General features: G+C 63.0%; 1 protein-coding gene across 2 annotated transcripts in view; it reads right to left on the bottom strand.

Moving 5' to 3' along the window:
• COL5A1 (collagen type V alpha 1 chain) overlaps positions 1 to 12,785 on the bottom strand; it is a 146,827-nt gene that overhangs the window by 99,730 nt on the left and 34,312 nt on the right. For both annotated transcript variants that reach the window (XM_072960518.1, XM_072960520.1), the window contains exons 2-4: positions 9,875 to 10,042; positions 3,906 to 4,119; positions 2,787 to 2,949 (exon numbers count right to left, since the gene is read on the bottom strand). In XM_072960518.1, coding sequence (XP_072816619.1) covers positions 2,787 to 2,949; positions 3,906 to 4,119; positions 9,875 to 10,042 — 545 coding nt within the window. The remainder of the gene's footprint in view (positions 1 to 2,786; positions 2,950 to 3,905; positions 4,120 to 9,874; positions 10,043 to 12,785) is intronic.

Raw genomic sequence — 12,785 nt, 5'->3', positions numbered from 1 at the left:
TGAGTCTGGAAAAGCAGAGATAAAGGACAGCTCGTGACCCTGCACGAGAGAGAGAGCACCCCTCGGTCACGGCCACTACCACGGCTGATGTCGCTGGCAGGTGGACGCTGACATGGGCCAGGACGGCCACGGCTCTGCCCACCAGGTCCGTGTGGTTTGCTGTGGCCCTCGGGGGTCAGACCCCACCTGGCCGCCCCGCGACCCACGGCACTGGCCCCGCTGCGCCGTTTTACAGATGAGGACACTGGGCTTGGAGACATGCAGTGTGGGCTCCAGGCCACCAGCTGTGGGGACTGGGCTGTGCACCCCACTTCCTCCCCGGGTGGCTCTGGAAGGACTGGATGTCCAACGTCCCTACAGCAGGGCAGCGCCATCAGGATCAGGCTCACACCAGGGCTGGTGAGGCCGAGGGAGCCCGGGGCCGCTGCCCCCCGTCCCAGCCACACACGCGGGGCTGCACCGCAGGAAGCATTTATTTATCTTGGCCCTGAGGGCCTCCATCTCTGACTCTTACCCTCAGTGGCACTTCACTTTGGACAAAGGGGGCCTGTGTGGGGCCACGCGCACCCCAGGAAAAACCCCGGTGGCCCCTACTTTCTCTCGAGAGTTGGGTAAATCCCTGTTTGGAAACCGCACAAAACACACCACTCAGCATGTGCCGGCGGCGACTTGGCCCCGCACCAAAGTACCCAGAATCCTTCCGGCTCCCCTTGCCTCACTTCAGGACAAACTGGCTTTTAATGAGAGGAAGTCCGTCCAGGGGAAGGATGTGGCTGCTGGGGAAACAGTTTTCAGCGGTGCTGGCCCCTCCTTTTAAAGAGACGGGAATTCCCAAGAACCAAAGTGGTTAAAACAGCAAGTGTGTACTTGGGATCTGCTGGAGCATGAAGAGTTACATCACTTTAATAGCAAAAGAAATAAAAACTCTCGTCTCACTCGGCCTGAGACAGAGTGGCGGGGACACGAGGACACCCAGCCAACCTGCTCCTTGCGCTGGGAGGGGCACCCGAAGGCATTGCCGCCTTCCATTGGTCTTTAGGGAAGACGGCACATTTTCCAACGTGAGCACATCTGACAGCCAGGGAGGCCCGGAGCGAGGGAGATGCTGCCTCCAGAACGTGAACGCCTTGCGGCTCACAGAAGTCTGGTGCCCGGCGGCCACTCCCGCTCAAGTTGAGAGCCACGACCAGGAAGAAGGGCTCCCCGGAGTTCTGAACATCTTCCTGGGCCACTGAGTCCGTCCAAAGCCCGCCTGCCTTCAGCCTCAGAACGGGACCTACCTTGTGTGCCGGAAGGCCAGGCAGAGGGGGAAACCCGGCGCTCTCCGGTTCAAGACCCGTTCTTCCTGAAAATGACAAATGGGCTTCCTTCTCTGGTCTTGAACGTGGGTGACCACAACGGGATGCTGGCTGCGGGCCAGGCACAGGCGGCGGTTCTCACGCACGCCTCGTGCGCACGAGCTTCCCGGGGAGGCGAGGCAGCCACCCAGGAGCTCACGGCATGTGAGCGGCGGAGCCAGGCTCCGCCCCCGGCGCGTCCCTCCAGTGACGGAGACTCGACAGGCCTGTGCTCACGGCAAAGCAGCTGTTCTGGCTCTTCGTTCAGGATCCTGATTTTTTTTTAAGATGGGTAACGCTTGTTTCTGGATCTTTACAGTAAGACACCCTCTCCGCTCACCAAAGGCGCTAGACATTAGAAAGAGATGACCGCACAGAAAAGCTGCCGCACAACCCGTGAAATCAAACCCCGCGCACGGCCCGCCTGGGCGCACCCACCCGCCTCCGCGTTCAGACCTCGAGCAGAACAGGCAGCGGCAGTGACCCCGGCTTCCGGGCGCCCAAGCCCAGCGCGTCCCAGCTGAGCCCGGTGAGCCCAGGTGAGCCCCACTGTCTCTCAGTGTAGAGTCTTGGCACCCATGTTTTACAGGTGAGTCTTGAAGCTCCCCACACCACCTGCTTTACCTGGATCCTCCTGCCAGCAAGATGTCTACACCAGCAAAAGCCCAGTCCCAGTTCATGAGACCCCCCCCCCCAGAAGCCGCGCCAGCCTGGCCATCCTGCAGTTCATCCCGTCTCTGGGCAAGTCTGACAGTGCCAGCCGGATCGAGGCACCCAGCCGTCCCGGACGCCTGCTCCGCAGAACGGCTGCCAAGATCAGCAGGACCACAGACCCCCCCCTTCACGTGCTGCCCCACCCCCCTCACTTCCACGTGAGGCGGCTGTTCTGGTCTCTCCCTGAGGCTCCACGTCCGACCTACTGGGCTCCAGGCCGCCCTTCCACCTGCTCCAACGTGGATTTATCAAGAACAGCTGGCTGCCACGTGCCAAGTACTTATTACAAGCATTCAACCTCGTGTAATTTTTGCCACGTTCTTCAAAGTAGCTGCCTTCATGACCCCATTTCACAGATGGAGATACTGAGGCTTAGAAAGGTCAGAACACCCTGCCCGAGGCCTGGGATCAGCACAGGAGAGAATGGAGAGTTTGGCCCTGAGCCCGGCCAGCCCCTGAAGTTCGCCAAATCCTGCCACGTGGCCCCAGTAGGACCCAGTAGAGAGATGAGGCCCAAACTTCATTCTCCCCACGTGCTCAAAGCCCGACAGCCCGTTCGACCACCTGTTTCCACTGGCAGATACTCCTCCTACCGTTAAATAGAAGCAGCTTTCCTTCCCCGGGGCCCCCGGCTTGGCTGGCCCCAGGTCACCGAGGAGAGGACGGGCCTGCTGACGGCGACCACGCGCCGGCATCCGTCCCGGGGTGGCGTGGGGCTGCCTGTCCCCCACGTACCTCAAACACTTCCTCATCCAGAATCCGCGTGCCGAACACGATGATGCCGTTGACGTCAATCATGGGGTGGTCGCTACGGTCTAGGAATTTGGTGGTCTTCTTTTTACAGTCCAGGATCAACGTGACATTCTTCTTGTGGATGCTGAGAGCGATTCTGTGCCACCTGCAAAGAAACGGACAGCCCGTGCAGGTGAAGGACGGCTCGTGTCACAAAATAGCGGCATGAGGGACCCTGCTGCCAAAGCCCTGCAGACCTGGGAAGGAGTCCTGCTTCCCGCAGCGTGGCGGGGGCCAACTGCTCCGCGCCGACTCCCTGCAGTCAGGTAGGCTTGGGCACGGGTCCACACCGCGTGCACGTGAGACCCCCGCACTCAGGCCCCAGGTGTCTCACGTCTGGGGCGAGGCCAGCCGTCCAGCCCCAAGCAGAGCCGTGAAACCGGGCGTGGGCTGGTCAGCGGGTCAGAGGCGGGGAGGCCTGGTGGTGCACCCTTGTGCTGCTCGGCTTCTCCGACAGCAAACTGCAGGCTGTCAGAGAAGCTGAGTCTGATGGGAAATGGTGGAATTGACGGGCCTCCGTGAAACTCTCGATGAGAAACGCGGGAATCACAACCTGGGGTCTTCAAGGATCACGACACGTGGCCTCAGACGTGTCAGCCACAGAAGAGGTGACTTCCAAGCTACCAGGGTTTAGGGGTGCAGCCAACAGAGAATTCTGGAAAGACTTGGCTTTTTTGGGTTTTGTTTTTTAAAGTCACTCACTCCCACACCTGTGTCTGTATCCTTAAGGGTACAGTTTTAAATCCTTTCAGGACAGTCTGGGTGGAACTACACAATCTCCCTTGTCCCCTTGGACACTAAGAGGCCAGCATCTGATGTAGTTCAGTGCAGTTTACAAAGGGGACATGGAAGTCGGGGAGAAGAAAGGTTCCCCAGAGCCACAGAGGGTGACCCAAGACCAAGACGCAGCTCCCAGGACCCCCAGCCTGGCTCTCTCTCTGCCTGGCGCCCACCTGTGGGCGTGCCGGCACCATCCTGCTATGATGCCCTCGGTTTGGCCAGGGAGCTTTATGGCCTCCCCTGACCCCCAGCGGGAGAGGTGTGCTGAGTGATGCCACTTACTTGCCATCCGACAGATTGATGCCTCTGAAGAGGGGGTAGTCCTCTGGCCCCGGCTTCCCTGTGTGGTCCTCGTAGAGGAAGACCGGAGAGCGGCCCAGCTCCAGGCCAATCTGCTGGATGCCTTGCTCGTTGTAAATGGAGACCAGAAAGGCCTGGCTGCCTTTCTTGGCTTTCACAGTGGTTAGAATGGAGAAATCTTCAGGAAATGCAGATGCTGGAACAGAGGGCAGAGACAAGAAGACAGTCAGGAAGTTCCCAACCACGCCCAGCCATGGCTCTCTGCAAACGAACCAGCTCAGGGACCTGGCAACCTTTGCTGTGTATGGTGGTACCCACACAAATGCTGCACATCTCCCCTTGATCAAACTGTTCCTGCAGCCTTCCCCTATCACCACATGGCCAAACCTACCCGCTTTGAGGCTCAATTCAAATGCCGACCTGACTGATCCTTCCAGCTGTGAGCCTTCAGTGCTATCTTTGCAGTTCCCACATCTCCATACATCTATGCATAAATTCTAATGAGAACTTTCCAGAACGTGAGCTTCCTCTGGGCAGGGGCTGTTTCTGCCGTGCCTACAGCTGTGCCTGGCAGAGTGTGACTCCTCTGGCGCCCTCTGGAGGGAGAGAGGAGCAGGAGACGGGGAAGGAAGGCAAGGGGGGGTCATGGCTAGAACCACGCTTTTTGACATTTCGCGGCTGATATGCAAACCAGAGAAAAAGAAAATAAATCAAAAGACGTCAATTCAAACTTAAAAAGGAAAACCAAACACTGGTACGTCTGGGGCAGGGAAAGCGCCTTACAACACAGGCTGGAAACGGTCTGAAGGTGCGTGTTAAAAGCCAGACCCAAGCTGGCCCGGCCGAGGGCGCCAGGCCTGCTGTAACCCAGGGCACTCCACACCCACAAACAGCCCCCGCGCCCTTGGTCCGCGGCGTGACCGGAAACCCGGCCCCTCCTCCCGTCCATCGACCCTGGTGGTGGCGTCAGTGGCTCTCTCTCCGGCTGAAATCTGCAGTTGTGCTGAGAGCGAGGGCCGGGCTGAGCGCTGGCGAGTGGATCATCTCAGTGGATCATCACCGGGCATCTCAGAACCCGGCAGAGGGAGCCGGCCCCGAGGGGCCGCAACGGGGACACGTGGCTGGGGAAGGGCTGGAGCCCAGCTGCTGGTCCTGGGCGAGGCAGAGCCCACGCCAGAGCCCCCACTCCGTCAGACCAAGGTCACAAGGTCAACCAGGAGGCCTGGAAGGCCTTCGGGGCCCCTCGGGGCAGCAGAGCAGGGGCTGGCTCAGCTTCCCGCAGGGAGGTCATTATCCGTGGGTGCCCTCTGCTGGCGGAGCCGCCGTGCGGCCGGGCAGCCGGCCTCTGCTTCTGGTCCCTGGATGGGGGATGCTGCCGGTGCCCCCTGGGGGGAGCGGCTGCCAAGGCCCGCGAGCGGAGGAGAAACCCCCTGCGGCCCCGGAAGACCCGGGCAGAGGGGTCTTGCTAGGGCGACGGCCAGAGGGCCCGCAGCCGAGAAACCCGCTGGGGCCCAACAGAGTTGTGCGAGGTCTCAAGGCCGTGACGAAGGCCGGTGGGAACCCGTCCCGAGGACCCCAAGCCCTGGCCAAGGTGAGGACTCCGAAAGGCCCAGGGCTCGCAGCCCAGGCTCCAGCACCGCGCTGAGGAGCTGGATGTTGTAATCTGTTTGCTGTGCTCAGCTCTGCGGCCCGGCCCTCCCCCACAGGGGGCCCGGCTCGAGGTCCCCAGTCCCGGAGCAGAGGGACAGCTCCAACTGGCAGGTGATGGTGATCAGCGTGGCCATCTCTCTGAGGAAAGGCCAGCTCCACTGAGGAACCCGCTCAGACCGCCCATCCACAGACGGACGCCATTTGGAAAGGGGGCTGCTGAGGCCACTAGTATCACTCAGCTGTCCCTCCACACTGTCCTCCAAACATGGGAAGTGAGGGAAATCGAGGACCCCGGCCTTCGTGAACAGCCGTGGGCAGGGAGGGGCTCTGCATGCAGCCCCGGGGGAGACCCCGGCCAGGCCAGCGCCAGGACCTCATGGCCCCTTCAGTCCTGGGGGTGAGCGGGCACTGAGGGCCCAGCTGGCGTTTGACCCGAAGGATCCCAGAGGTCACTGCCCACGTCTGCTGCCCCGTGCTTCAACTGCTGCGGGGACACAGTCTCAGCCCAGGCAGCCCGGAAGGGTAGATGGCACTTCACGACCATCTCTCTCCTGGCAAAACGACGGCAGATTCCCTGCCACTTCCGATGGTCCACTCTAGTCCTGACCGGGCCGGGCGCCGACACGCTTCACAATCCCCGCTGTCTGCGGAAGCTCGCCTGCTGTCGGACGTGTCGTATTTTATTTCTCAGAGAAGTCGAAGTTGAGGGGCGCGCTGGGCAAGAGGCCCGCTTACGTCCTTAGATCATTTCCTTGTCACTTGGGCTGAGGCCCAAAGGCACTGCGGCCGTGTAGGTAGACAGTGGGAGTTTAATAAATGCATTTGCTATTAAACTGAATTCTACTCAGCCCACGGTTTGGGGCGAGATGTCCTGCTGGACGGAGGCAGACTCCGCAGCCCCGCCCACGGCGGGAGTTGGGAGAGAGAACGCCACTATGCCTGCCCCGCCTCGGACCCTGAGCAGGACCGGAGCCTCAGGAGGGAGCACAATGGGGCGAGGACCCCAGTTCTGGGCAGGAGGACAGAGGAGGGGGCTGAGTGGTCACTGGGACACTGCCCTGTCTGGGTGTCTTTAGAGGGGACGGCTTGGACCTGGGTGACGGCAGGCGGCCACACTGGTTCAGTGGACGTGGGGGCACCCCACCAGGGGCCGGGGAGTCCCCGGGATGTCAGGTGGCCTCACGTGACACACTTGCCTGCTGTATTCAAGGAGGGCCCTTAACGTCTTCTTCCAGGGCCTCAGCCGGTCTCACCCTGGTGTGACGTCCTTGCCCCCACGTCAGGCAGGTGGTGACAAGGCCCGGGAACCCCTCCAAGGCAAGCAGTGAGACCCTCTCTGGTTTGTTGGTGGCGCCCACTCCCCGCAAAGCATCACGGGCCTGGCTTCTGCTTCCATCCTCCCAGCTTGGCCTTCACGGTGCCGGGCCGCCCGGCGCCAACCCCCGGGAAAGGCCAGCGACTCAGAACCCAGCTCCCAGTCCCAATGACCTCAGAACCTGGACACGGGCTCTAAGCAAGACTGGAAAATCCTCTTAGAATCGGGATGGGGGAGGGGCAAGAGTTTGGGATTAACACGTAAAACAGGTGACCAGCGAGGGCCCGCTGGGCAGCGCGGGGGCCACAGGCAGCAGCCTGGAACAACCCCCGACAGCGAGAATGGGGAGAGCAGGTGCACACAGCTGAGCCGCCTGTGCGCCCGCAGCACTGGACCACCGCGCTCACACCCAAAACTCAGCATCAAACCTTAAAACCAGAAGACATGAATCAGGGAGGAGGTGGTCTCCGTCTGGCTGGCAAGCGCAGAGTACACCGGACGGCCCCGCTTCACCTGCTGGGATGGGGGGGGGGGCGAGGCCTCTGAAGGCTCCCAGCCCAAGGAACCCCGATTTCCCAGCCAAGACACGGCCCAGACTGCAGGCAACCCACACAGAGCCGGAGCCCCGCGAGCTGGGGGGGCCGGCGTGGTAGGCACTAGGGGGCAGCTGGCGCCTGGCCTGGGCTGGGGAAGGGGGCAGGTCCCCACAAAGGCTCCCAAGCCCTCAGCCTCGGGCGCCGAGCCCTGACTTATGGCCCAGACCCCCTCGGCCTGCAGGGCTGGGGCACCTGCGTCCTCAGAGAGGCTGGAAGACGCTGGGGCCCCTCTCCTTACGGAGAGAAGTCACCGGGTTGAGACTCCGTTTGCACTGAGACGTTTAAAACAGTTATGCTTAACTCAGGCCACTGGGACCCCGGCCTCGCTGTGGTCCCCTGGGCCCACGGCCCCTTTCCCTGCAGCTGCCCAGTGGACACGGCATCTAAAACGCAGCCGGACACCACCCGTCCCCGGGAGGTGGGCCTCCAGGCAAAAAGCACGACAGGGGGTTCTCACTCCGAGGCTCCCACGAGAGAAAGGACGGAGGGGCCGCCACGCTCCATCAGGCCCGAGGGCCACAGAGCCGCACCACGCTGACGACGTGCGGGATGTCCGGTCACGGGCCCCTGACCCAGCACTGGGCCTGCAGGAAGGACCCCACGGAAGCTCCCTAAAATCACCCGGAATCAAGCCCCAGTTTTATTTGGCATTAATGAGGCGAGCGCGAGGTACAGACCCCGTGTGCTCCGTAAGTTAGTTACGGCCGGAAGGCCCTGCGGCGCCTTTTAAACTCGTTGCGTGTCTAATCCAGCTCCTGGCGTGACGCTGAGGGAGAAGCGAGGTCTGGCTGCTTCAGGGGTTCAGGCTAGATCTCCGGTAACTGGCCTGTATTCTGAGACCCTCTGGTGTTCTCTCATCGTGAGATAACACAAGGGGGCAGGTTCAAGGACTCCGACGCCAGTGAGGTGGCCGTGACCCTGAACCGGGTGGCAGGGGTCAGAAGAAACGGTCAGCAAACCGACTCCAGCGGACCCCGGGGTGGGACACCGTACCCGCAGACGGCCTCAGAGGGTGGCCACACCGCGCACACACCATGCAGCGGTGTCCGTGCCAGAGGACACCGCCACCGAGGCCCTGGGCCGTCGCTCCCAGGAGCCTTCCCTGCACCCGGCCCTCAGTCCCTCCAGGACAGGAATTCTAAACTGGGGACGCGGCGCAGGACAGCAGGCAACTTCTGGGTGACTCTGAAAGACACGTTTGCTCCAGAAAGGCCAAGAAACGCTCCTCTGGACGCTGGGGAAATGAAGTCCCTGCGGTTCTTTGTGCCAAGTGGACCCAGGAGCCCGGGCAGTGACCCCCGCCCGTGGTGATGAGGCAGGTGGTCTGGTGGGGGAACATCGGGCCCTCAGGGGTGGGGGCTCTTTAAGAGGGGGAGCCGGGGCTCGGCACCTCTGAGGGGCGGCACCCACCCCTCATGACATTCCTGCAAACAGCAGACTCAGCCTCTCTTCCCAAACTCTCGAAAGTCCCCAGGGACTTACAGGGAGGCTGAGAAAGTCGCTGGGGTGAAGCACGAGTTACGAGTGAAGGGGCGAGGGGAAGAGAAGGTGCAGCCCCTGAGGGGCGCGTCCTCGGGGCCAGTGGGGGCTTGAGAAGACAGAGACACCAGCACTTGTCAAAGGACTGCCCGGTTCTGGTTCAGCGTCGGGGGCACACCCGGTCACCAGAAAGGCGGCGCGCAGCCTTCCGGTAATCACAGGACGAGGTGAGCTCGCCTGCCCGAGGTCCCCGGCCCCCTCCTGACCTGGACCAGAAAGGGGAGCTCGTGCGAGGCGGGGGAGAAGTCACAAACCACGGGCCCACCGACGCAGCGCAGGGCGGCCCGGGGGTGGGGGGGTCGCACACGGCCCCTCGGCCGGAGACGGGGCTGGCTCCGGTGCTGTCTCCTAGCTGCTAACGTCGCTTCCCGCTCTGGGAACTTAATTAAAGGCAGAGATCTGACACTTGGCAATTGAGTCTCATTAAGAGCCTGCGCTCTCTCGCCGGGAGCCCTGAGGTTCGATCCGTGTGTCTCTTAATGTCCTTGCCCCCAATTAGCGTCTGTCGGGAAGCGCTTCCTTCCCCGTGACCAGGGCTTTCTCTTCACCTCGTCACCCGAGACCCATGCATCGCCTTTCTGCACCTGGAGTCCCGGCAGCCCGTCTCCAGCCGGAGACACACCTGCCCGAGAAGCAGCGGGAACAGACGAGGCCCCACTCCCACTTTGCTGGTGGGGGTGGTGGCCGCTGGGGCTGTGCGTCCACTGCACGGGGATCAAACCGGGCTCATCTGAAGGGCCTCCCGGAAACCCAAGCATGTTTCTCCCACCACACAGGCCCCGCTCTGCTCCCTGGCTGAGGACGGGAAGGGGGAGTGGCACCCCCGCCGGGCACACACGCACGCCTCTTACCAGGGTACAGCTGCTTGGTGGGCGCGCTGAGCTGGGCGTCCTTTGTGACTCTGTAAGCCACGTCCGGGCCTTTGGAAGATCGCCGCGTTGCACAAAAGCCTGTGGTCTTGGTTATGCCGTCAGGCAGGTTGTGAAAATCTAGAACCTTCAGGAGATCTGCTGGCTGAGCTGAAATGACAGAGGGGAGGTGGGGGGTCAGCCACGAGCAGGAGAGGCGCAGCCGAGGGCTAGGGGAACTGGGAGCCCCCTCCCCACCCGCACCACGACAACCTCTGACCCTCAGCAGGCGCCGAGGGACCAGCCCAGAAGCCAGGGCTGCAGGGGGCAGGACGCCCCACTTTGCTGACATGCACATCGAGCTCCGCAGAGCTGGGTCCTGGCCCAGTCCCTGCGAGCAGCCGCCTGGGCACACCCGCCCCCGGCTCACACTTAGTCGGTCCTCTCCTCCCGTGGCCCCGGCTGGCACACGCCGCGCAGCCCCTGGGCTCCTCAACAGCGCTTCTCGTCATTGTCACAGAAAACCCACCTCAACCCAAGCTGCAAGGCGGTGCGAGGTCCCCCACGGATGGAAGAAGCAGCCCTGCCCAGGGTGGCCTTGAGGAGCAGAGTGACCGACAGCTCTGGGGGCCTGCTATGTATCGGCCGGAGCGCCTGCCCCCACCGGGCACACTGTCTCATCCTCACCGATTAAATGTGATTCTCCCGTCACAGCTGACACGAAGAGCCAGCTTCCGCTTGCCCCCAGAAGACAGACAGCTACAGGGCAAGACGGGGCAGAACCAAGAGCGAGGGAGGGGCAGCCCCTGCGTCTCTTCTGGAAAGTTCCTGACCTCCATCCATGGCTCCCCAGAGAAGGGGAGCAGCCCCTGAGGACGGGGAGAGTCTGACATTCTGGGGAGCTCAACCGTTCCCCCTCCAAATGCCAAAGGTGGCCTTCACGGGACTGTGCACACCCCCTCATCGCGGAGACCCCAGGCCTCCAGCCCAGGACGACACAGGCTTGGGGGCCACACACCCACCGCCCTCAATCACAGCCGGCCTCGTGTGCAGAGTCCTGCCATGTCACTGCCAACAGGACGACCTGGGAGTCCAGGCAGAGAAAGTCGGTCAAGCGTGGAGTCAGAGCGCCCTGTCACTCCATCACAAAGCACGTCCCCTGTCCAGTTTCCTGCAAGGCACCCTGTCACCCAGATTCCAGAGCTCTGAGGTGCCCCGCCTCCAGCCGTGTCACTTCCACAGCCTGGCTTTGCTGCAGACCTCTGCCACTTTAATCAAGGGGCCAGAACATAGCGTGTGAGGGTTTCCCACCCCCGCAGAGGGAGGGGCGTGGGGGGACCCAAGACACTTCCAGTGCAGGCTGGCATCCGCCTCCTTGTGGCCTACTTTTCCCGAGAGGTTCTAAGCTGCTACCCAGAGCCCCGCCCCCACACAGGGTGGTCAGCACCCCTCATCAGCGTCCTCCCCGAAGTGCTGGGCACTGGCGACCCCCCTACCGGCCCCCAGAGGCCTGGCTGGTGCCTGTCCACTTGACACCAGAAACAGATGCCGGCACAGCCCGGGGCCTGGACGCGGCCCGTGGGAAGGGGCGGCCGTGCCAGCTGCTGGCTCACCTGCCCTGGGGACGCAGCCGAGCTGTGGCTCATCTTTGGGCTTCGTCTCTGAAGCCAGCTGGGCCAGGGGAGGCACCAGAGCCGCCGGCTGGGCGCCTGGGGCTCACGCCCAGCCGCCGCGATGCTCTCGCCAGACGCAGGCCTGCTTTCCCCATCGCCGGCGGGAGGGCCGGTCTCCAGAAGCCTTCCGGGCCATGTTCATGGCGCTCTGTGGCAACGAGCTGAAAGGCCACTGACCTTCCCAGGCCCAGCGCCACCCCTCCCGCCGGCCAGGGGCTCCCTGCGCCAGGGCTAAAAACAGCAGTTTTGCTTTACAGAAGGTGTGGCGAGGGCCCGAGAGGCCTCTGGCGGCACAGCCTCCGTGGGCTCCTCCCGGGGCTTCCAGGCCTGCGCCCCCCACCGCCCTGCTTCGACGCAGGCTCAGGAGGAATCGGGGTCTCAGCTCCTCTGTCCCAGGAACTCCGCTGGGAGACCGCCCCGGCGGTGGGGCTGAAGCCTGCGTCCCCCCACTACAGAGGTCTCGAGGTCACGTCCTCTCTCGAGGTCAGAGAAAGACGCTGTAGCGTCTGGACCCAGGCCTGGACCCAGCACAGTTGCCTGGACCCAGAGCCCGACACACGAGCCCCGCTCCCGGCTCCTCCCTGCGAGCGGAGAGCACCCCGGAACGTCGCGTGTCCGCCGAGTCAGGGAGAACAGACAAGGCACTGCCCGTGTGGCCTGCGCACCGACCAGCGGACCCTCGTGCCTGAGAGCCACGGCCGTGACCTGGCTGTGACCAGGGCTGCCCCAGTGGTGGGAGCAGAGCCCCCAGGAGTGCGGGCACCAGGCCACGGCTCACCCATGCTCTTGCAGGGCCTTCCTGCTCCGTGGAGCCCGGGGAGCCGAAAACCACGTTTCCCAGATCCCTCTGCAGGAAGGGCTCAGGCGGCAGGGCGCGCTCCACACGCAGAGTGGAGCCGGAGCGTGAGGGGCCTGCAGGGTCTGCGCCCACGTGCCGGGGCCTGGGACCGGGCCGGGGGCCACTCCTGGTGACCCCACCCCTCCAGCGCGGCCAGCGGCGGTGGGCCCCAATTCCTGCACTCAGTCTCCTTCCCCTGCGGCAGCCCCCTCCCTTTCTGCTTCTGCACCGAGCCTGCCTGGGACGGGGCAGATGACCAGGTGTTATACCTCCAGGCCTGTAAAGGAATGGACTCAGGGGAGGTCAGTTCTAAGGCAGAAAGGAGGCACCTGAGAAAGGATTTGGAAACACAAAGTTGAGTTCCAGGTGCCATGTGCCAAGATGGCAGCATGAGGAGCCTGGA

This window comes from Vicugna pacos, chromosome 4 (genome assembly GCF_048564905.1).
Source record: "Vicugna pacos chromosome 4, VicPac4, whole genome shotgun sequence".
Classification (NCBI taxonomy): domain Eukaryota; kingdom Metazoa; phylum Chordata; class Mammalia; order Artiodactyla; family Camelidae; genus Vicugna; species Vicugna pacos.
The sequence above is the reverse complement of the archived record's forward strand: the minus strand, read 5'-3'. Positions and strand labels throughout refer to the sequence as shown.